Raw genomic sequence first — 22,712 nt, 5'->3', positions numbered from 1 at the left:
AACATCTTGCACAACGGGTAGGACACACAATATACATCAGTATATTAACTGTAACACTAAATCCATCATATATGTAGCTACCTGTACAATCTGCAATTTGCAGTATGTAGGCTGCTCGGGGAATTCATTAAAAATGAGGTTTAGGAAACACATAACAGATGCTAAGAGTACACTAACAAGCATCTTTATGCTGTCACGTCATTTTAGAGAGTCTCATTTGGGGGACACTACCCATTTATGAGTATCAGGGGTAGAAAAAGTTACTTTAGGACCAGAGGAGGCGATCTCAGGAAGAAATTATATAATAGAGAGGCACATTGGATGTTCCTTCTGGGAACGAGGTACCCACAAGGGTTAAATAAAAGATTGGATTTAATGTTGACGTGTACATAAATGTAATAAGAGAGTATATCTGATGCATACATTTTGTGTTTATTTTGCGTGTGCAGTCTTTGGTCTAATACTCCTTGTTATATATCAACACTTTTGGAGTTTTGTTGCAATATAGGTGGGAGTTCACACAGGGAGACGCATGTCATGCGTTTAATAGTCACTATACAAATAGGACAGTTTATATCTCCACTTATACACATAGTCCATATTATTTAGTCTGGTTGATACGGGCTCTAAATGGATGAATAAATATTCTTTGTGATGGACTACTTAGGAGTAGAACCAAAAACCACAGTGTAAATTAAAATTAAACTTGAAATTGAAACTAAATCTAAAATCGCAGTACATGCGCCCATGTGTGAACTCTCTCCTAAATGCCATATGTAATCATGATTCCCAGTTCCATGTTTTGTAACGAACAGTTTTAATTAAGATTCATGTGGTCATGTGACCAAACTTATGTGTATTTTAACTCGTACTATTGAATATATGTCTATCTACGACTAAGCACCTGAGTGTGCGAAACGCGTCAGTTTGTCTCCTGCCTTACAGCGTGTGAATAAAGCCATTTATAAGTTTTATCTGCAACTTCCTGAGTGCCGGACGTTTTCTTGCGCGACTTCTACTGAGCAAGGAGTGGTACCGGTGTCCGCAGCACGAGGACGTGCAGTAAACGCAGGAGTGGTAAGAAGCCTTACCTTGTCTGCATATATATATGTATATATATATATATATTCCAATCACTTGGATACAGCAAGACATTATTCAACCATTCACCAGGGGTAGTACGTACCTGGCAGACAATAATGGACATGCTTAGGAAGGATCTGCGCTTGTCTTGGGGCTAGTGGCTATGTTGTGAGATTACCATAACACTGTGGCTAGCTTTTTGTGAACTGGTATTTCCTGTTTGACTTTTATTTTTTTTACTAGAAATCCCACAATTCACCTCCCTCCCACACATCAGCCACTCCACCCAACATAAATGAGCTGCATCCATTCAAAAGACCTGTGGTTTTCAATCAGGGTGCCTATAGCTGTTGCATTTGTTGCAGATTGATCTATCTCCCGTCAAGCGAACACTCCACCCATTGAAGCAGACAGGCTCCCTGTCATCAGCTGACTAGTGAGTCAGGTCTCGGCCACATTGCAAGCTGGGAAAAATATGAGACAACAGTCATTTTGAATGCTGGTAAAAATAGTGGGGTGAAAATCACATAATCGTGAAAAACCCGTCACACACAGGTACAGACACTATATTATGAACTACACTAACTTTGCAGCCCCTTTAGCATAGTCAAATAAAAATTCCTGGAATACCCCTTTAACCTCTTAAGGACGCAGGGCGTATGGATACGCCCTGCATTCCGAGTCCTTAAGGACGCAGGGCGCATCCATACGCCCGTGGGAATTCCGGTCCCCACCGCAAGCCGGTTGGGGACCGGAGCCGGATGCCTGCTGAAATCATTCAGCAGGCATCCCGGCATATCGCCCAGGGGGGTCATTATGCCCCACCATGTCGGCGATGGCCGCAGATCGCTGGACAATTCAGTCCAGCGATTTGCGGCGATTCCGGGTCAATCGGGTCTCCAGTGACCCGGAATTACTGGCTGATCGGGGCCGTCTCTGACGGCCCCGAACAGCCAGAGCCTGCAGGGGTGAGGTGGCACTGGTGCCACCTCACGATCGCCCTGATTCGTCGGCCGGATTATCGGCCGACCAATCAGGGCGCCTGCTGCGGGTGTCACTCCCGCACCCGCTCCGCCCCTCTTCCGGAGGACGTGAGCGGGTGCGGGAAGACGACCCCGGGTGCCGGGGACCCCGATCCCCGGCGTCCATGTTGGGATCGGGGCCCCAGGAGCGACGGCGGCGGCGAGGGACAGTCCTGCGATGGAGCAGCAGCAGGAGGTGAGTTACAGCCTCCTGCTGTTGCTTAGCAACAGCTCCCAGCATGCAAAAAGGGTATGCTGGGAGCTGTAGTTATGCAACAGCAGGAGGCAGACCACCACAACTCCCAGCATTCCCTTATGGGCATGCTGGGACTTATCGTTTTGCAACAGCTGGAGGCACATTTTTTCTATGGAAAAGTGTACCTTCAGCTGTTGTATAACTACAACTCCCAGCTTGCACAAACAGCTAAAGTGCATGCTGGGAGTTGTAGTGGTGCATCTGCTGGATGCATAACTACAACTCCCAGCATGCCCGTTGGCTGTCGGTGACTGCTGAGAGTTGTAGTTTTGCAACAGCTGAAGGCACACTGGTTGTGAAACCCATTTTTTTTTTTACCTAACTCAGTGTTTCACGACCGGTGTGCCTCCAGGTGTTGCAAACTACAACTCCCAGCAGTCACCTTACACCATGCACCGTACATGCTGGGGGTTGTAGTTTTGCAACAGCTGGAGGCACACTGGTTTTGAAACACTGAGTAAGGTCACAAACTCAGTGATACATAACCAGTGTGCCTACAGCTGTTGCAAAACTAAAACTCACAGCTTGTACAGTCTGTCAGCGCATGCTGGGAGTTGTAGTTTTGCAACAGTTGGATGTCCCCCCCCCCCAATGTGAATGTACAGGGTACACTCACATGGGCGGAGGCTTACAGTAAGTATCGGGCTGCAAGTTTGAGCTGCAGCAAATTTTCTGCAACAGCTCAAACTGCCAGCGAGAAACTACTGTGAACCCCTGCCCGTGCGACTGTACCCTAAAAACACTACACTACACTAACACAAAAAATTAAATAAAAAGTAAAAAACACTACATATACACATACCCCTACACAGCCCCCCTCCCTTCCCCAATAAAAATGAAAAACATCTGGTACGCCACGGTTTACAAAACGGAGCCTCCAGCTGTTGCAAAACAACAACTCCCAGTATTGTCGGACAGCCGTTGACTGTCCAGGCATGCTGGGAGTTTTACAACAGCTGGAGGCACCCTGTATGGGAATCACTGGTGTAGAATACCCCTATGTCCACCCCTATGCAAGTCCCTAATTTAGGCCTCAAATGCGCATGGCGCTCTCACTTTGGAGCCCTGTCGTATTTCAAGGCAACAGTTAAGGGTCACATATGGAGTATCGCCGTACTCGGGAGAAATTGTGTTACAAATTTTTGGGGGTATTTTCTGCTTTTACCCTTTTTAAAAATGTAAAATTTTTGGGAAAAGAAGCATTTTAGGTAAAAAATTATAATTTTTTTTTTTACATATGCAATAGTCGTGAAATGCCTGTGGGGTATTAAGGTTTACTTAACCCCTTGTTACATTCCACGAGGGCTCTAGTTTCCAAAATGGTATGCCATGTGGTTTTTTTTTTTGCTGTCTTGGCACCATAGGGGCTTCCTAAATGTGACATGCCCCCAGAGCAAAATTTGCTTTCAAAAAGCCAAATGTGACTACTTCTCTTCTGAGACCTGTAGTGCGCCAGCAGAGCACTTTTCACCCCCATATGGGGTGTTTTCTGAATTGGGAGAAATTGGGCTTCAAATTTTGGGGGGTATTTTCTGCTTTAACCCTTTGTATAAATGTACATTTTTTGGGAACAAAAGAATTTTAGGTAAATTTTTTTTATTTTTTTTTACATATGTAAAAGTCGTGAAACACCTGTAGGGTATTAAGGTTCACTTTACCCCTTGTTACGTTCCCCGAGGGGTCTAGTTTCCAAAATGGTATGCCATGTGTTTTTTTTTGCTGTCCTGGCACCATAGGGGCTTCCTAAAGGTGACATGCCCCCCAAAAACCATTTGACGCTCCTTCCCTTCTGAGCCCTCTACTGCGCCCGCCGAACAATTAACATAGACATATGAGGTATGTGCTTACTCGAGAGAAATTGGGTTTCAAATACAAGTAAAAATTTTCTCCTTTTTACCCCTTGCAAAAATTCAAAAATTGGGTCTACAAGAACATGCGAGTGTAAAAAATTAAGATTGTAAATTTTCTCCTTCACTTTGCTGCTATTCCTGTGAAACCCCTAAAGGGTTAAAACGCTTACTGAATGTCATTTTGAATACTTTGGGGGGTGCAGTTTTTATAATGGGGTCATTTATGGGGTATTTCTAATATGAAGACCCTTCAAATCCACTTCAAACCTGAACTGGTCCCTGAAAAAAAGCGAGTTTCAAAATTTTGTGAAAAATTGGAAAATTGCTGCGGAACTTTGAAGCCCTCTGGTGTCTTCCAAAAGTAAAAACCCATCAATTTTATGATGCAAACATAAAGTAGACATATTGTATATGTGAATAAAAAAAAATATTTGGAATATCCATTTTCCTTACAAGCAGAGAGCTTCAAAGTTAGAAAAATGCTAAATTTTCTAATTTTTCATAAAATTTTGGGATTTTTCACCAAGAAAGGATGCAAGTTACCAAAAAATTTTACCACTAAGTTAAAGTAGAATATGTCACGAAAAAACAATATCGGAATCAGAATGATAACTAAAAGCATTCCAGAGTTATTAATGTTTAAAGTGACAGTGGTCAGATTTGCAAAAAATGGTCGAGTCCTTAAGGTGAAAAAGGGCTCAGTCCTTAAAGGGTTAATTGTAAGTGACCTATATATTAGGATAAAATAGGATAAATCATAGCTGGTATGAAAATCACAGGTGTTAAATTTACAGATCTCTAACAAAGGTTATAATAGATCATGTCATTTTACTATGAATTATTGGATGATTCCTGTTCTTAAAGGGGTATTCCGGGCAAAAACATCTTATCCCCATCGAAAGGTTAGGGGATAAGATGTCTGATCGTGGGGGGCCCACCGCGATCTCCCTGCAGCAGCCCGCATTCTAAGCGTAGCTGCGCCTGAAGTTTCGGAAACCGCCGGGCTTCCAAGACTGGGACGTGACATCACACCACGCCCCCTCCATTCCGTTCTATGGGAGGGGGGCGTAACGGCGGCAGGCCCCCCGCGATCAGACAACTTACCCCTATCCTTTTGATAGGGGATAAGATGTTTTTGCCCGGAATACCCCTTTAAACGTGTTGAGTGTGGAATGACACTTAGCTAGAAACGTGTATGTGTCATCCATTATACAAACCTTGTATTCTAAGGATTACAAATGTAAAGTATTCGTTCTGAGTTGCTCATCTACAAGGGTTTATGGAATGCTACAAATAGTACTTGGTTGTTTCGATTCGGTTTCGGTTCACACACACACAGAAGCCATGCCAGTGCCATGACCGTTGGGTGATGGCTGCATTATACAGCGGACACTTGACATTAAAGGCTGGGAAGGGAAATAACTCCAGTCCTGCTTATTTAACTCTAGATACTGTTGGGACTATAATATTCTGATATATTGATCGCTATATCTATACTCATATGCCTTTGCTAAATGCTATATACTATTGCTAAAATATTGCAGAAGAACTTTGTTTCTCCTTAATTCAAAACATTTCAGCTTTCTCTTTGCCTGTAATTAAGATGAGAACCTTGCATGGAGCCAAGATACAAGAAGTTAGCAGTGCAACTGTCATGAATATTGTACCCCCCAGACTAATACCATGATAGTATAAATGATAACACTTTTAATGCAGCTGTACCTTTGGCTGCTGTTTATCAGCAGGAAAATAGTTTTATTGTGCAGTCACACACAGTGAGCGCTGGGACCACTGTGTGATTGACACACAGGTCCCCACCCCCGATGTCCATGATGTGCGGTCCGGCGTGACTCCACTGAGCCTATACATATTATGTGCACCTTTATGATATATGTAATACAGTGCCTGTACTCCTCTTCTTTCTTCTCCTGGTGCCGGAGACACGCTGCTTTTGCTTTCACTAGAGGCAGAGAGAAAGTGCTCAATCCCGTTGCCAGCCACCAGCTCAGTGCGCCTGTGCAGTGCTAGAGGCAGGGAGCGAGTTCTGTGACTCTAGCGAAAGCAGAAGCAGCGCATCTCCGGCACCAGGAAAAGAAAGAAGAGGAGTACAGGCACTGTATATCATAAAGGTGCATATAATATGAATAGGCTAAGTGGAGTCACGCCGGCCGGCACATCATGGACATTGGGGGTAGGGACACCAGTGTCAATCACACAGTGATCCCTGCACTCACTTACAGGGGATAGGCGTGGCAGAGGTGGGACATTACGATCCCCAGCCACGCCTATCCGACAGTTGCTGACCGCACAATAAAAATTTTTCCTGCTGATAAAGAGAAGCCAAAAGTATAGCTGCATTACAAGTGTCATCATCTATACTATCATGTTATTAGTCTAGGGGGTACAATATCCATGAAAGTTGCGCTTTAACCCCTTAAGGACCATGGACGTACAGGTACGTCCTGTGTGTCAAACACACAGTGATCCCTGCGCTCACTTACAGGGGATAGGCATTGCGGAGGTGGGGTATTACGATCCCCAGCCATGCCTATCCGACAGTTGTTGACCGCACAATAAAACTAATTTCCTGCTGATAAAGAGCAGCCAAAAGTATAGCTGCATTACAAGTGTCATCATCTATACTATCATGTTATTAGTCTAGGGGGTACAATATCCATGAAAGTTGCGCTTTAACCCCTTAAGGACCATGGACGTACGCGTACGTCTAAGCATCCTGGTAGTTAAGGACCAAGGACGTACGCATACATCTGTGGGAATTTCGGTCCCTGCTGCACGCCGGGCAGGGAGCGGACCGGGGTGACTGCTATCGATCAGCAGTCACCCCGCGCAAATGCCCAGGGGGGTCATCTCAAATCGCAAGTGAAATCACACTTGCGATTTGCGCAATTCCGGGTCATTACGGGTCTATGGTGACCAGGAATATAAGGGGGATCGCGGTTGTCCAAGACACCCACGATCCCCCTGAAGGGATAGGAGTGAGGTGGCAGGGGTGCCACCCCTCCTATCCCTGCTATTGGTGGTCTAGACGCGACCACCAATAGCAGATCGGGGGCGGGGGGGGGGGTTAACTTTCGTTTTCCCCGTCCTGCCCACCCACAATAGGCAGGGCAGAACGGGGAAACCGAAGGGGCGATGGAGATCGGCAGGCGGCGATGTCGTGCAGCAGGCTCCCTGGATCCAACGGAAGCCGGTAAGTTGCCTAGCAACATCTGGAGGGCTACAGTCCGAGACCACTATACAGAGGTCTCTATACTGTAGCACTCCACATGTTGCAAAACTACAACTCCCAGCATGCCCAGACAGCTGTTTGGGCATGCTGGGATTTGTAGTTTTGCAACATCTGGAGTGCTACAGTATAGAGACCTCTGTATAGTGGTCTCGGACTGTAGCCCTCCAGGCTACAGTTTGAGACCACTATATGGTAGTCTCTGAACTACCGCGTTTCTTCGAAAATAGGACCGGGTCTTATATAAATTTTAGCCCCAAAAATCACACTAGGGCTAATTTTCAGGGTAGGGCTTATTTATTTATGGTATGCACATTGAACAACATGGCGGTTCCACGGCATTTACCCCCCCCCCCCATTATCATCATGTGATATGCGCGAGCTGCGCATATCACATGATGATAATGGGGGTAAATGCCCCCCAACGTCCCTAACCCCCCCCCCCCCCACCCGGTTTATCAGCCCAGCGCTGCACCCCACAATCCCCACATCGGGGTACTGATCATTTGTTACCCGCGAGAGCAGCTTCTCTCCCCCCCTGCCAAATAATTATCAGCCGCTGCGCTGTATCTATTCCTGTGCCCGGGCTGCAAATATTAAAAAGGAATCTTTAACTTACCTTCGTCCTCCGTTCCCCTGTTGCTAAGGCACCGGCCTCATGGTCCCTCCGCTGTTCTTGCTGCTTCCTGGTGTTGTGACGTCTCAGAGCCTTCAGCCTATCACCGGCCGCAGGGATGTCCCGCCTCGGCCGATGATAGGCTGAGCCGACTGTCATGTACGAAGGACAGCGAGGCCGGTTCCTTAGCAACGGGGGAATGGAGGACTAAGGTAAGTTAAAGATTGCTTTTTAATATTTGCAGCCCGGGCATTGTCTAGGTCAGTGGTCTTCAACCTGCGGACCTCCAGATGTTGCAAACATTTGCAATATCTGGAAGTCCGCAGGTTGGAGACCACAGGTCTAGCTCTTATTATCGGGGTAGGGCTTATATTGCAGCCCACCCGAATAATCCGTCTGTTTTGCAACAGCTGGAGGCACACTGGTTGGAAAATATTGAGTTAGATAACAGAACCTAATTGAAGGTTTTCCAACCAATGTGCCTCCAGTTGTTTCAAAAGTACAACTCCCAGCATGCACGGTATGTCAGTACATGCTGGGAGTTGTAGTTTTGAAACTGCTGGAGGTTTCCCCCCCCCCCCCCCCCATGTGAATGTACAGTGTACATTCACACGGGCGGGTTTACAGTAAGTTTTCTGCTTCAAGTATGAGCTGCGGCAAATTTTTCGCCGCAGCGCAAACTCCTAGCAGGGAACTCACTGTTAAACTCCGCCTGTGTGAATGTACCCTAAAAACACTACACTAACACAAAATAAAGGGTAAAACACTACATGTACACCCCCTTACACTGTCCCCCCCCCCCCCCCAATAAAAATGAAAAACGTATTGTATGGCAGTGTTTCCAAAACGGAGCCTCCAGCTGTTGCAAAACAACAACTCCCAGCATTTCTGGACAGCCACTGACTGTCCAGGCACGCTGGGAGTCTAGCAACAGCTGGAGGCACCCTGTTGAGTAATCACTGGGTAGAATACCCCTATGTCCACCCCTATGCAATCCCTAATTTAGTCCTCAAATGCGCATGGTGCTCTCTCACTTCAGAGCCCCGTCTTATTTCAAGGAAAAAGTTTAGTGTCACATATGGGGTATTTCCGTTCTCGGGAGAAATTGCACTATAAATTTTGGGGGGCTTTTTCTCCTTTTACCCCTTATGAAAAAGAAAAGTTGGGGTCTACACTAACATGCTGGTGTTGCCCTTTAATTTTTATTTTCACAAGAGGTAAAAGGAAAAAAAGACCCTCAAAATTTGTAACGCAATTTCTCCCGAGTACAGAAATACCCCATATGTGGGCGTAAAATGATCTGCGGACGCATAACAAGGCTCAGGAGTGAGAACGCACTATGTACATTTGAGGCCTAAATTGGTGATTTGCACAGGGGTGGCTAATTTTACAGCGGTTCTGACATAAAAGAAAAAAAATGAATACCGACATGTGACCCCATTTTGGAAACTAAACCCCTCACGGAATGTAACAAGGGGTATAGTGCGCCTGAACACCCCACAGGTGTCTGACACATTTTCGTTAAAGTTGGATGGGAAAATGAAAAAAAAAAAATGTTTTCACTTGTTACCCTAAATTTTTCATTTTCACAAGGGAAAATAGAAAAAAAAAGCCCTCCAAAATTTGTAACCCCATTTCTTCTGAGTAAGAACATACCCCATATGTGGATGTAAAGTGCTCAGCGGGCGAACTACAATGCTCAGAAGAAAAGGAGCGCCACTGGGATTTTGAAGAGAAAATGTGTCCGGAATTGAAGGCCATGTGTGTTTACAAAGCCCCCATAGTGCCGGAACAATGGCATGTGACCCCATTTTGGAAAATAAACCCCTCACGTAATGTAATAAAGGGTACAGTGAACATTTACGCCCCACAGGTGTCTGACAGATTTTTGGAACAGTGGTCTGTGAAAATGAAAAATTTTATTTTTCATTTGCTCAGCCCACTGTTCCAAAGATCTGTCAAATGCCAGTGGGGGTGTAAATGCACACTGCACCCCTTATTAAATTCTGTGAGGGGTGTAGTTTCCAAAATGGGGTCACATGTGGGGGGGGGGTCCATTGTTCTGGCACCATGAGGGGCTTTGTAAACGCACATGGCCCCTGACTTCCATTCCAAACAAATTCACTCTTCAAAAGCTCAATGGCGCTCCTCCTCTTGTGAGCATTGTAGTTCGACCACAGAGCACTTGACGTCCACACATGGGGTATTTCCATACTCAGAAGAAATGGGGTTACAAATTTTTGAGGTAATTTTCTCCTATTACCCCTTGTAAAAATGTAAAATTTGGGGAAAAAACTGCATTTTAGTGAAATTTTTTTTTTTTAATTTACACATCCAACTTTAACAAAAAGTTGTGAAATACCTGTGAGGTGTTAAGGCTCACTGTACCCCTTGTTACGTTCCTTGAGGGGTGTAGTTTCCAAAATAGTATGCCATGTGGGTATTTTTGCTGTTCTGGCACCATAGGGGCTTCCTAAATGCGACATGCCCCCCCCCAAAAAAAAACATTTCAGCAAAATTTGCTTTCCAAAAGCCAAATGTGACTCCTTCTCTTCTGAGCATTGTAGTTCACTCGCAGAGCATTTTACGTCCTAACAATGGGTATCTACATACTCAGAAGAGATGGGGTTACAAATTTTGGGGGGCATTTCTCCCATTACCCTTTATAAAAATGGTACATTTGGGGAGAAAAACTGCACTTTAGTGACATTTTTTTTTTTTTTCATTTACACATCCGACTTTAACGAAAAGTCGTCAAACACCTGTGGGGTGTTAAGGCTCACTGGACCCTTTGTTACGTGCCTTGGGGGCGTAGTTTCCAAAATGGTATGCCATGTGGGGGTTTTTCTGCTGTTCTATCACCATAGGGGCTTCCCTTCTGAGCCCTCTACTGCGCCCACCGAACACTTGACATACACATATGAGGTATTTCCTTATTTAAGAGAAATTGGGTTACAAATTTTGGGGGGCTTTTTCTCCTATTACCCCTTGTAAAAATTCAAAACTGGGTCTACAAGAACATGCGAGTGTAAAAAACTGAAGATTTTGAATTTTCTCCTTCACTTTGCTGCTATTCCTGTGAAACACCTAAAGGTTTAACACACTTACTGAATATCATTTAGAATACTTTGAGGGGAGCAGTTTTTATAATGGGGTAATTTGTGGGGTATATCTAATATGAAAGCCCTTCAAATCTACTTCAAACCTGAACTGGTCCATGAAAAATTCTGATTTTGAAAATTTTGTGAAAAATTGGAAAATTGCTGCTGAACTTTGAAGCCCTCTGATGTCTTCCAAAAGTAAAAACATGTCAACTTTATGATGCAAACATAAAGTAGACATATTGTATTTGTGAATCAATATATAATTTATTTGGAATGTCTATTTTCCTTACAAGCAGAGAGCTTCAAAGTTAGAAAAATGCTAAATTTTCTATTTTTTCCTCAAATTTTGGAATTTTTCACCAAGAAATGATGCAAGCATCGACAAAATTTTACCACTAACATAAAGTAGAATATGTCACGAAAAAACTATCTCGGAATCAGAATGACAGGTAAAAGCATCCCAGAGTTATTAATGCTTAAAGTGAAAGTGGTCAGATGTGCAAAAAATGTTCTGGTCCTACAGTGAAAAATGGCCTGGTCCTTAAGGGGTTAAAGTCTCAAGATAGAGACGATGCAACATAAATTGACCTATGCTACGCCATGCTCAAATGACCAATCAGCATATAATACAATGATTTGATGCAATAGTTTTACCCTCCCATTTTTGTCAATTGTAAAAACGAATGTGATTTTCTAATAAATGGCAGAGCTCATTGGGAGTCAGTGCTGAGAAGGGGATTCATACCAACATTGTCTGGTGTGAATTTGCTTATGTTGACACTCCGCAAAATAGCACAGCGTATTCACTCACAGTTTAAGGCCTCACCTTAAAGGGGTTATCCACCATAAGGTGATTTTAGTACGTACCTGGCAGGAAGTAATGGACATGCTTAGGAAAGATCTGCACTTGTCTTGGGGCTAAATGGCTATGTTGTGAGATTACCAAAACACTGTGGCTAGCTTTTTGTGAACTTGTATTTCCTGTCTGACTTTTTTTTTTTTACTACAAATCCCACAATTCAATTTTCCTCCCTCCCTCACATCAGCCACCCCACCCATTGAAACATAAATTAGCTGCATCCATCAAAAGACCTGTGGTTTTCAATCAGGGTGCCCACAGCTGTTGCATTAGTTACAGATTGATCCCTCTCTCACCCAGCGATCGCTCCACCCATTGAAGCAGGCAGGCCGCCTGTCATCAGCAGACTAGTAAGTCAGGTCTCGGCCGCATTGCAAGCTGGGAAAAATCTGAGACAACAGTCATTTTGTATGAAGTTAAAAATAAATATTGGAGAGAAAATCACATAAGAATTGTGAGAAACCGTCACACACAGGTACAGACACTATATTATGAACTTAACTAACTTTACAGCCCCTGTAGCATAGTCAAATAAAAAATAAATCCTGGAATACGCCTTTAAGGCATCCTTGACAATACCACAAGCTAAACAGTGCCACTCATGAGTCTATACATTAGAAGAAAAGATTTAAATGTTCTATATTTCATTTATTGTTAGATTACAGTTTTAGGTATAAAAAAATTAAAACCACTCTTTTCTTTTTTACCTGGAGGAACAAAAAAGAAGTCTCCATCCTTTAAAATGTGTTCTGACTTGTGCAAATTAAGTTGTACCTTGCCCTTTTCAACATAGTAAATCTATAATAAAGATTAAGAGAAATTATAAGTTTGAAAACAGGTAAATACATAAGTTCACTTTTCACAGCAAACAGTTCAAGCATGTTTCAAATGAACTGAAGAAATACCAAGTAGTGGATTTTATTACAATTCAAACTGTTAGTATGGCCCCACACAAACAACCTCTTGTAATAAAACACTTCACAGAAAATGAAAGAAGCAATCTGATGCTATGGTCAACTGCAACACTCTTCCTCTACACAGGTTTTGATTTTTTGTGGTATAGTGGTCCAGATCGAACACCCAGCCCCTCCACCATTCATCTGGCCCCATCAAAACAAAAATTGTACTTATAAAAACTAGATTACATTGAAAAAAAATAATAATAATTAGCCCTCAAATAGCCCCAAAAATAAAAATTTGTTAATAGGGTTTCACAGGGAGTTTACAATGTGAAATTTCCAGATGGAATTTTCATCAGACTTCATTGTTGTTCCCATAGAAAAAAAGTATATCTGAGCAGATCCGCAGGAAAATATGCTCAGAAATGCATTGCTGTATATGGCGATAACAATGCAGTCCGCGTGGTCCTAGTGCCACCCACGGTATCTTGGATGGAAATTCTGTCCGGAGTTTCTGAAGTGTGAACGTGGCCTAAGAATAAAAATTTTCTTACAAAAAGTTATAATTTATTTAAACACTCTTTGCACAGAAACAAAACCAAAATAATTTTTTTTTATTTCACCTCACAAATAGTTTTTTATTTGCTTTTCCCTATGTTTTGTGGTAAAATGAATGATGCCATTACAAGGTAAAACTGGGCTTGCATAAAACGAGCCTTCATATGGCCCTTTAGGTGAAAAATGAAAAGACCTATGGCTATTAAAATGTGAGCAAAGAAAAAAAAACTAAAAGAAAAAAAAAATATCAAAAGTGAAAAAATAGCTGCATCCTTTACCCTTAGAGGACACAGTTTAGGTTAAATCGCACCTGTCAGATCCCACAAAAAACTGTAATATGTTACTCAGTACCTAATCCTGATAATGTACATGCAATTTTTATGTATCTATAACCGAAATTTCACAAAAAAATAGCATATTACAGCTGATCAATGTCTTTTATAAATTGTCAAAGGGAGGGGGCGTTTCCCTCCCTTGCCTGCATTGTGATCATTCCTCCCCCTCCCTCACTCTGTTGACTCACTGCTCTCGGGAGCCTGGCAGCCCTGCTCTGTATCCCTTTCCTCACTGATTTTATTCTTTGCACACACACACAATGATTAGTGGCGATTGCCTATACTCTACCACCAAAGACAATATGGTGAGTGTATAACTTACATCTTTCTAAATTAGTGCAAAGGTTTAGTGCTAAAAGTATAGTGTTTTTTTATGCATACATTTCCTGTGTCATTCATCAGTATCATCCTTTGCCAGTACTGTAATGCTGGGAATTAGTTTTGGAATAGTTGGAGGTACAGTGTATGGATAACTCTTTTTTGCAGCATTGTTGCCTTCAGCCGTGTGCCTACAGCTTTTGCAACTACAACTCCCAGCATCCTCAGATATCCTTTGACTGTCCAGGCATACGGAGTTGAAGTTTTGCAACAGCTGGAGGCACATATTTGGTAAAACTCTGTGTTACACTGTGTTGCAGAATGCTTTGTTCCTCCAGCAGCTTTGTCAATCAGCCATTTCCTGCCCATGACCCTTGGACACGCTCATGCTGCTGTGGGACTCATAAGAATCCCAGAGGTATGGGGACCCCTAGTGGTGGAATTTTAAAAGGCAGTTTTCTGAATTTTTTTTTTTTTAGTAGTAGATTAGAAAAATATTGTTTTGCCAAGATGTGGGACACATAAAAAGTTTTTATTTCTGACAGTGCCCATTAAAAGGACACAACCAAATTTGACAGTGCCCATTAAAGGATACAACGTAAGGGGCGTGGCTTGACATGGCGGAGTGAGGACGCGTTTTGTTGGAGCTCCGGTCCTGCACCCACCATAAGCCAGATTCCAGCATACTTCCATGGGAGGAAATTCCAAGAAACCCAGGAGAAGGACCCGCTCCAGACCCCCTTCCCCTGTGAGGACTCTGTTGCCATACCTGACACGCTTCCAGCCCCGCAGGAGCGCCTCTCTCCCTCCTGGCTCCATGGCTGACTGTGCTCCCGCGGCCGCGGCTACCACACCACCGGCAGCTACTTCAAGGACCTCCACCTCACCGCTGGCGGCAGTACCGGGTGCGTCCCTGGACTCGGGCATGCCTTCATCGGCTCCAGCAGCCCCGCGGCAGTCTCTCCCTCCGGTGCGGCCTTCCCCACCTTCGGCAGCTGTGGACGGCGCTCCCCAAGATGGCGGCGGGGAAGTGCGCACGTCCGGGCACCTGCAGCCTGCAATCTCTCTCCAGCTGGAGTCTCGTCAGGCGTCCGAGGGGGGACCCAAGGTAAGGGGCGCATATTCTACACCCGCTCCCGCTGATGGTGCTCCCGGTCCCGGCGGGCTGCCGGGTGGGGGACAGCATAATCCCCAGCCCTTACCTCCTCGTGGTCCCGCTGGGCCTGTAGGGCCCCCCTCTATGGGGATCACTGGGGGCCCATCTCCTCCTGCAGCCCGGGTACTGGACCTGGCCCCTGATGAGTGGCCCGCTGTTCCTGCAGGCTTATCCCCCCCAGCTCTGGCTCCATGCATCACATCGCAGGCCTCTCCATCCCCTGCCGGCCTGGATCCTGCTGTGTCACCATCCTGGGCCTCAGGCTCACCCTGGGACTCCCCTCTGCACTTGCCTCAGGATACAGTTCAGCCGCTGTACTCATCCCCAGGAATTCCTCCTCCATTGGCCCCCAGCAGTGGGCCCCCCCATCCGTCCTCTCCAGGATTGCCACCTAGTTTGGAGGGGACTCCAGCGGTTTTTCATGCTCCTTCCCCCACACCGGCTGTACTGTCGCTGCCCCATACCCATTGGGGGACCCTCATGTACCCAGGACACTCTCAGCTTTCCCCAGCGGACCGTCCTGTCACCTTGGCGGACCTCCGCACCCTGGTGGCCTCTCTCCCTACCAAAAATGACCTTTCATCACTGGCTAAACAAATAGTCGCTGAGTGCAAAGAAGAATTTGTTCAACTGCGTCAGGATGTGTCGGCGCTGACCGCCCGTGTGGTGGGGGTAGAGGAGACGCAGGCGTCTTCCTCTTCTGCTGTCCAGGCCTTACAAGCAGTGGTGAAACAACATAGTGACCAGCTCTTCACTCTACAACAGCACCTCGACGACGTTGAGAACCGTAACAGACGCAACAATATTCGCCTTCGGGGGCGTCCGGAGGAACTTTACCCTGCTTTACTGTCTATCTTCAATGACCTGTTGGAGCGGGCCCCTGATGTCCACATTGAGCTGGACCGAGCACATCGGGCCTTGAGACCCCCTAGTCAAGATGATCAGCACCCCAGGGTTGTGATATGTAGAGTGCACTACTATGCTCTCAAAGAGGACATTCTCAGGGCGGCCAGGGCCCGCAGACGCATCTATTACAAGGACATACAAGTGCAGTTGTTTCCGGACTTGTCCAGACACACCTTGGCTCAAAGGGTGACGCTCAAACCAGTGCTGGAGGCTTTGAGGGAGCGAGACATCCCTTATAGGTGGGGGTTCCCGTTTGCCCTGACTGTCCGTAGAAACGGGAAAACCTTTACCCTGCGCTCTCCTGCTGACGTTCCAGCCTTCCTGAAGGACTTGGACTTGCCTGCCATCCCTATCTCGGATTGGCCACAGATTTCCTCTGGAGCCCCGAAACGCTCTGTACCAAGATCCCCTCAGCAGCTCTTTAAGATGTCTCGACCTGACCTGCCCCCCCGACCTGGCCGCCGACAAAGGCTGGTGGCCCGATGGGACACTAGCTCTCCCGGCCCTCAGATTGTGCAGTCTCCCCACACTTGATACTGTTAGAAATTTTATTGCTGTGTTTTATGGGTTTATATTCTCCTCCCTTTTCACAGGTTAGCTGGACTACTGTTAATAATGTATATTTTACTATGTGGCTCTGGTGCTAGGGGTTCCGTTCTCCTTGCTCTCCCTCCTATTCATCCCCTCCCTCTCCTTTTCATTCTCTCCCCACTTCCGCTCCCTCTGTAATGCCTATCCTGCTCTTCTACCCCCTCTCTGCCCCTTCTCCTACTCCTTTCCTCCCCCCCCTTCCTTTTCCCTCCCCCGCTTTCCTCCCCCCCTCCCCCTTCCCTTTTTCTCTTTCCCCTCTGTTTCTCCCTCCTTCATCTTCTCCGTCTTCCCCCGTTTTCCCCCCTTTATCTTTTGCTTTTGTCATGTGTCCCTACCCTGGGTTTCCTTCGCCTTCTGCACTTATATGCCTTCTATTTCCTTTCTGGCACTATTCTTATCTCTTGCTCCTTGCTCAGTTTGGGTGACTAATCCGGTCTCCTCCCCTGCGTCAGAGTCTTCCACCTACCCCCAATAGGTTGGAGCCCAGGCTGGTGGCATCTCAGTCCTGGGCGTTTCCGTCAGCCTTTGCTGTGCTGTTTAGATTGTGCTGCGGTAGTACTTTTCTACTGCTACCTCTCTCTTGTTCTTGATTTCTTACCCTCCCCTCTCATTTTGTTCTTATTAACTGTTTTTCTGTTCCTTCCCTAGTGTTTGTGTTTGTCCTGTTTGGTGGCTGAGGCGGACCGGCTGGCTGACCCTTTTCTAGTGCCTACCTGCTGATGGCTGATCTTAACATTGCCTCGTTCAACGCTAAAGGCCTCAACATCCCGGCGAAGCGAACACAGATCCTGCACCACTTCCACAAGCGTAAGACCCATATCCTTTGTTTGCAGGAAACCCATTACAAAACCGGCCACACCCCGACCCTTACTAATAGACACTTCCCAGTATGGTTCTGTGCCAATAACTCTGCCTCCCGTTCAAAGGGTGTAGCGATAGCTTTACATAAGTCTCTGACACATCAGGTTACCAATGTGGTAATCGACCCCCATGCCAGATATATTGTTCTCTCCCTGCTGATTGGTGGTAGAGCCATCACCATCATCAACGTGTATGCACCTAATCAGGGCCAGTGTGACTTTCTCGTCCGACTGGTTGACTCTGTGTTGCCAGTGGCTCAGGGGACCGTGATCTGGTGTGGGGATCTTAACCTGACCCTAGATCCTACCCTAGACAACTCCTCAGGCCACTCTAGCTTGTCCTATGCGGCAATTAAGAGAGTAAAACGCTCCTTAGCCCACCTTCAGTTATGTGATGCGTGGCGCCTACAACACCCCTCGGATAGGGACTATAGCTACTACTCCCCTCCCCATGATTCCTATAGTCGCCTAGATTACATTTTAATTCAACACTCTGCCCTCACTTGGCTGAACGGATCGGACATCGGTAGCATCATCTGGTCGGACCATGCCCCCGTGTTCTGTTCCCTCCATCTACCACACCTGACTAAGTCAGCCTGGTCATGGCGGTTGAACGAGTCTCTTCTTCTGGACACAGCATGCATGGCAGATCTCACCAGGGCTGTTTCTGATTTCACTTTCGTTCATGTCTCTGATTCCACGGCCCCATATACCCAGTGGGAGGCCCTTAAGTGTGTCCTCCGTGGCGTTCTCATCAGACACGGTTCTCGCTTGAAGCGGGAGAGGGCCCACACCCTTACGGCAGCTTTAGCTAGGGTTTCTTCGTTGGAGCTGGCACACAAACGGTCACTCTCCCGTCCTGTCTTACAGGACTTACAGCTGGCTCGCTTGGAGGTGAAGCGCCTCTTGGAGGCTTCCTGGGGCCGTTGGCTCCAAATGGGACGCAGTAAATTTTACGAATATGGGAACAAGAGTGGCCGGATGCTTGCCAGGGCTTTGAAGACACGCCTGTCCCAATCTCATATCCCCTCTATCAGGACCCCAGCTGGGACGATGGTGCACACCACGGAGGAAATTGAATCTGTTTTTCACTCCTTCTTCTCTGATCTGTACCACCTCCCGATTCCCGGGCCCTCCCACCTCCCAGACCCTCCTTCACCCTTCCCGGCTCTCTCCGCAGTCGAGAGGGAGGCGCTGGACGCCCCCTTTTCCCCCGAGGAACTTGAATCGGTGATTCGTGCCCTCCCGGGGGGCAAAAGCCCAGGCCCTGATGGCTACACTGCCAAGTTTTATAAATCACTGTTGGATTCTATTTCTCCTCTTCTGCTGAAAGCGTTTAATTCCATCTCCCCTGACTGCCCACTGCCTCCCGCCTCTTCCCTTGCCCATATAATTCTTTTGCCCAAGCCCCATAAAGATCCCCGCTCGTATGGTAGTTATCGGCCAATTTCCCTGCTGAATGTAGATCTAAAAATTTACTCCAAAATATTGGCCAACAGGCTTAATATGTTTCTCCCCTCCCTTATCCACCAGGACCAGGTGGGGTTTGTGCCGGGTAGGGAAGCCAGGGACAATACCATCAAGACCCTGGACATCATACATCATGCCCAGACCTCTAAATTGCCCCTTATGATCTTATCGCTTGATGCCGAAAAGGCTTTTGACCGTATCTCCTGGTCCTCCCTGTCACAAACCCTACGACATGTTGGTCTTGGCCCTTCCTTCATAGGGAAAATTATGGCACTGTACGGCTCCCCTTCTGCACGCCTGAAGATTAATGGTTCCCTTTCAGACACGTTCCCCATACATAATGGTACCCGCCAGGGCTGCCCCCTTTCCCCTCTCTTGTACGTTCTGGTAATGGAACATTTGATGGCCAGCATTAGAGCGGACCTGGATATCCATGGGGTGTCTATCGGCACATACTTATAAATGCTCCGCGTTCGCTGATGACCTTCTGGTCTACCTCTCTGATCCTTTAACCTCTCTACCATGCCTCATGTCCCGCCTGTCTGAGTTTGGCAAGTGGTCAAATTTCAAAATTAATTATACCAAATCTGAGGCCCTGGGTGTTGCGTTGCCAGAACGTACATTGTCTGCTCTCCAATCTGCTTTTCCCTTTCGCTGGCCTCCGGGTAGTATCTCCTATCTGGGCACAGTGATCCCCTCAGACTTGTCCCGTCTGTTTTCTCTAAATTTTTCCTCGCTGCTGGCACGTTTCCGAACGGACCTAACAGCCTGGAATAGTAAAGAGTTCTCGTGGTTCGGCCGCATAAACATCCTTAAAATGACCTTACTTCCCCGCCTGTTGTATTTAATGCAAACGGTCCCCATATATATCCCGTCCCCCTACTGGAGACAGTTGCGGACTTGCTTCGGCTCGTTTGTGTGGGCTGGAGCACGTCCCCGTTTGAGTAGGCTTACCCTGTCACGACCCAAACTACAGGGGGGCGCGGGTCTTCCCGACTGTCACGCATATTACTTGGCCTGTGTTTACACCCGTGTCTTGGACTACTTCCATAATACCTCTACCAAACAGTGGGTCCAACTAGCGCAAGATATCTGCCCTTACGCTATTTCCACTCTGCCGTGGACGACGTCACGATCGTCCCAACTCCCCTCCCAATTGTCCTTCTCCACGCGCCACACCCTAGCTGTCCTGACCAATGTACGGTCGCCGGCTTCCCTTATAGATCGTGAGGGCCCCCTCCTCCCTATCACGGACAATCCCGTGTTCCCCCTGGGAGTTTCCCCGACTGCTTTTCTCGGGGCCTCCCGATCGGAACCACTCCGTTTCCACCATGTCCTTGACGGGGAGGGGCTCAAGTCATTGGGGGACCTTCTGTCCAACCGCCCACGCGCCAGACGCGCACCCTTTGCTTACCTCCAGTTGAAACATTTCTACTCCCATCTCCCATGTCGCCCTTCCCTACATCGCCCTCCCACGCCCTTTGAGAGATTGTGCTTGGCCTCATCGTTCCCTCGTCACTCCATCTCGACCTTGTATGGACTATTGTTGTCTCCCAGATCGGAGTCCCTTCCGACATTTTGTCGTGCATGGGAAACCGAACTTGCCAAATCGTTTACTCCTGATCAATGGGCTAAGTGTTTCTACTTGACCCACAAGGCCGTGATTGCCACTAAATTTCAGGAAACCAGCTTTAAAATCTTGTCCCATTGGTACCGGGTGCCCGCGGTGTTGCATCGCTGGTACCCTTCTGTGCAGAGTACCTGTTGGCGATGTGGAGTTGGCGAGGGTACTATGGTCCATATTTGGTGGGGATGCCCTAAATTGCAGCCTTTCTGGTCCGCGGTTTTCCGCGTCATCCGGGAGGTGACCGGGGCCCAGATTCCCTGGTGCCCAGAGGCAGCTCTGTTGTATATGTTCCCTATGGCGCAATCAAAGTACAAAAACTCCCTGGCCCGTCACCTTCTCCAGGCAGCAAAGACTGTAATACCCAGGAAGTGGAAAACCCTGGACCCCCCCTCTATGGCCGACTGGATAGGCGAAATTGCCCAAATTCACCGCATGGAGGAACTTTTGGCGGTTCACCCTGACGAAGTCACTAGGTTTGGAGCTACATGGCTCCCGTGGTCGGAATTTTGCTCCTCCCCTGCTGTTCGGTTTTTGAGTTGATTTCCAAATACTGCTATGGATGATAGTGTGGTGCTTCGCTTCGCTGTGGATGCCTGTCCGTCGTGCGTCGCCAGTGGTCCCGCCTCAGCTGTCTTCTATGTTTGTTTGTTGTCCTGTATGTGTCCCCCACTTTCTTTAGTCTTCCGTATGTTTTGTGTATCTCCATTCTTTTCCCCCCTTCTTCTAAGGCCCTTTTTCAAGGTTGCCTCTTCTTTCCATTTACATCGTTCTGATTCTGTTCCTACTCTCGATCCCTTGCTATCTGCTGGGCCCCTTCTTACCTAGTCAGGTTCTTCTGGTATAAGTCAATTGGCATGGTAATTCAGATTATTTCGACAACCACGTGTTAAATTTGTTGTATATTCTTTGCCTGGACTTTAACCCCCGCCCTGCATTGTTGGGATAGGGGAAATTTGAGAAACTTTCTCATATGCTATTGTTCACTGGAACGTATTTGTCTTGTTCTTTTGTTACCCATGTTATTTTTCATCCCATCTGTCTGATATTTCGGTCCACAAGACCGTATTGTGCTAAGTATTCCCTGTATTGGTGTACCCACCACATCTACCTTAATAAACTTTTTTGTTGAATTTAAAAAAAAAAAAAAGGATACAACGTAAGTCTCAGTTTACGTAATAAAAGCTGTAAGATGCTTTTATCTCTCATACTGATTCTGAGACTGTTTAATGACATTCTCATTTACGTGAGTGGTAACTTTTCATCAATACTTGCACAATTTCTTTGTGAAAAAAATCCAATATTTCATGAAAAATTCGTATTTTTAAATGAGAAATTTTCTGCTTGTAAGGAAAATAGACACAATATGCATGCCAAACAAATTACATATTGATTCAAATATGTCCACTTAAACCCCCTTAACCTTTTAAGGACGCAGTGCTATCAACCATTTAGATAAGGTGTTCAAAGTTGATCATTCGGGCTGATCAGGACCATCGCGGTGAAATTGCGATGTCCCAATCAGCTAGAATGCAAGCGGAGGGTGCCTGCGCAGGCTTGAACAATCGACCACCGATAACACTGATCATTGCAATGTTAATGCATGGCAGTGATCTGTGTAGATCAGTGTGTGCAGCATTATAGCCACTAGAGGGGTCTATAACACTATAAAAAAAAATTTGGGAAAAAAAAGTTAAAGATAATTTAACCCCTTCCCTAATAAAAGTATGAATGACCCCCTTTTCCCATAAAAAAAAAAAAAATTTCAAACAGTGTAAATAAAAAAAAAAGGTGGTATCGCCGCGTGCGGAAATGTCCGAACTATAAAAACATATAATTAATTAAACCACACGGTCAATGTGCCAAAAAATTCCAAAGTCCAAAATAGCATATTTTTGGTCACTTTTTATATCATGAAAAAATGAATAAAAAGCAATGAAAAAGTCAGATCAATACAA

General features: G+C 46.2%; 1 protein-coding gene across 8 annotated transcripts in view; it reads right to left on the bottom strand.

Moving 5' to 3' along the window:
• The window catches only part of LOC130368702 (uncharacterized), a 355,350-nt gene that overhangs the window by 13,123 nt on the left and 319,515 nt on the right, over positions 1–22,712 (bottom strand). For 7 of the 8 annotated variants that reach the window (XR_008892546.1, XM_056572793.1, XM_056572756.1 and 4 more), the window contains one exon: positions 12,745–12,835. The exons of the other annotated variant lie outside the window; for it this stretch is intronic. Coding sequence is in view for 6 of the 7 variants with exons in the window: in XM_056572793.1 (XP_056428768.1) it covers positions 12,745–12,835 (91 nt within the window). In the remaining variant the exon portion in view is untranslated. The remainder of the gene's footprint in view (positions 1–12,744; positions 12,836–22,712) is intronic. 8 annotated transcript variants of the gene reach the window in all.

The sequence above is a fragment of the Hyla sarda genome, chromosome 1 (assembly GCF_029499605.1).
Source record: "Hyla sarda isolate aHylSar1 chromosome 1, aHylSar1.hap1, whole genome shotgun sequence".
Taxonomy (NCBI): domain Eukaryota; kingdom Metazoa; phylum Chordata; class Amphibia; order Anura; family Hylidae; genus Hyla; species Hyla sarda.
Note: the sequence above shows the minus strand (reverse complement) of the source record. Positions and strands in the feature narration are given on the sequence as shown.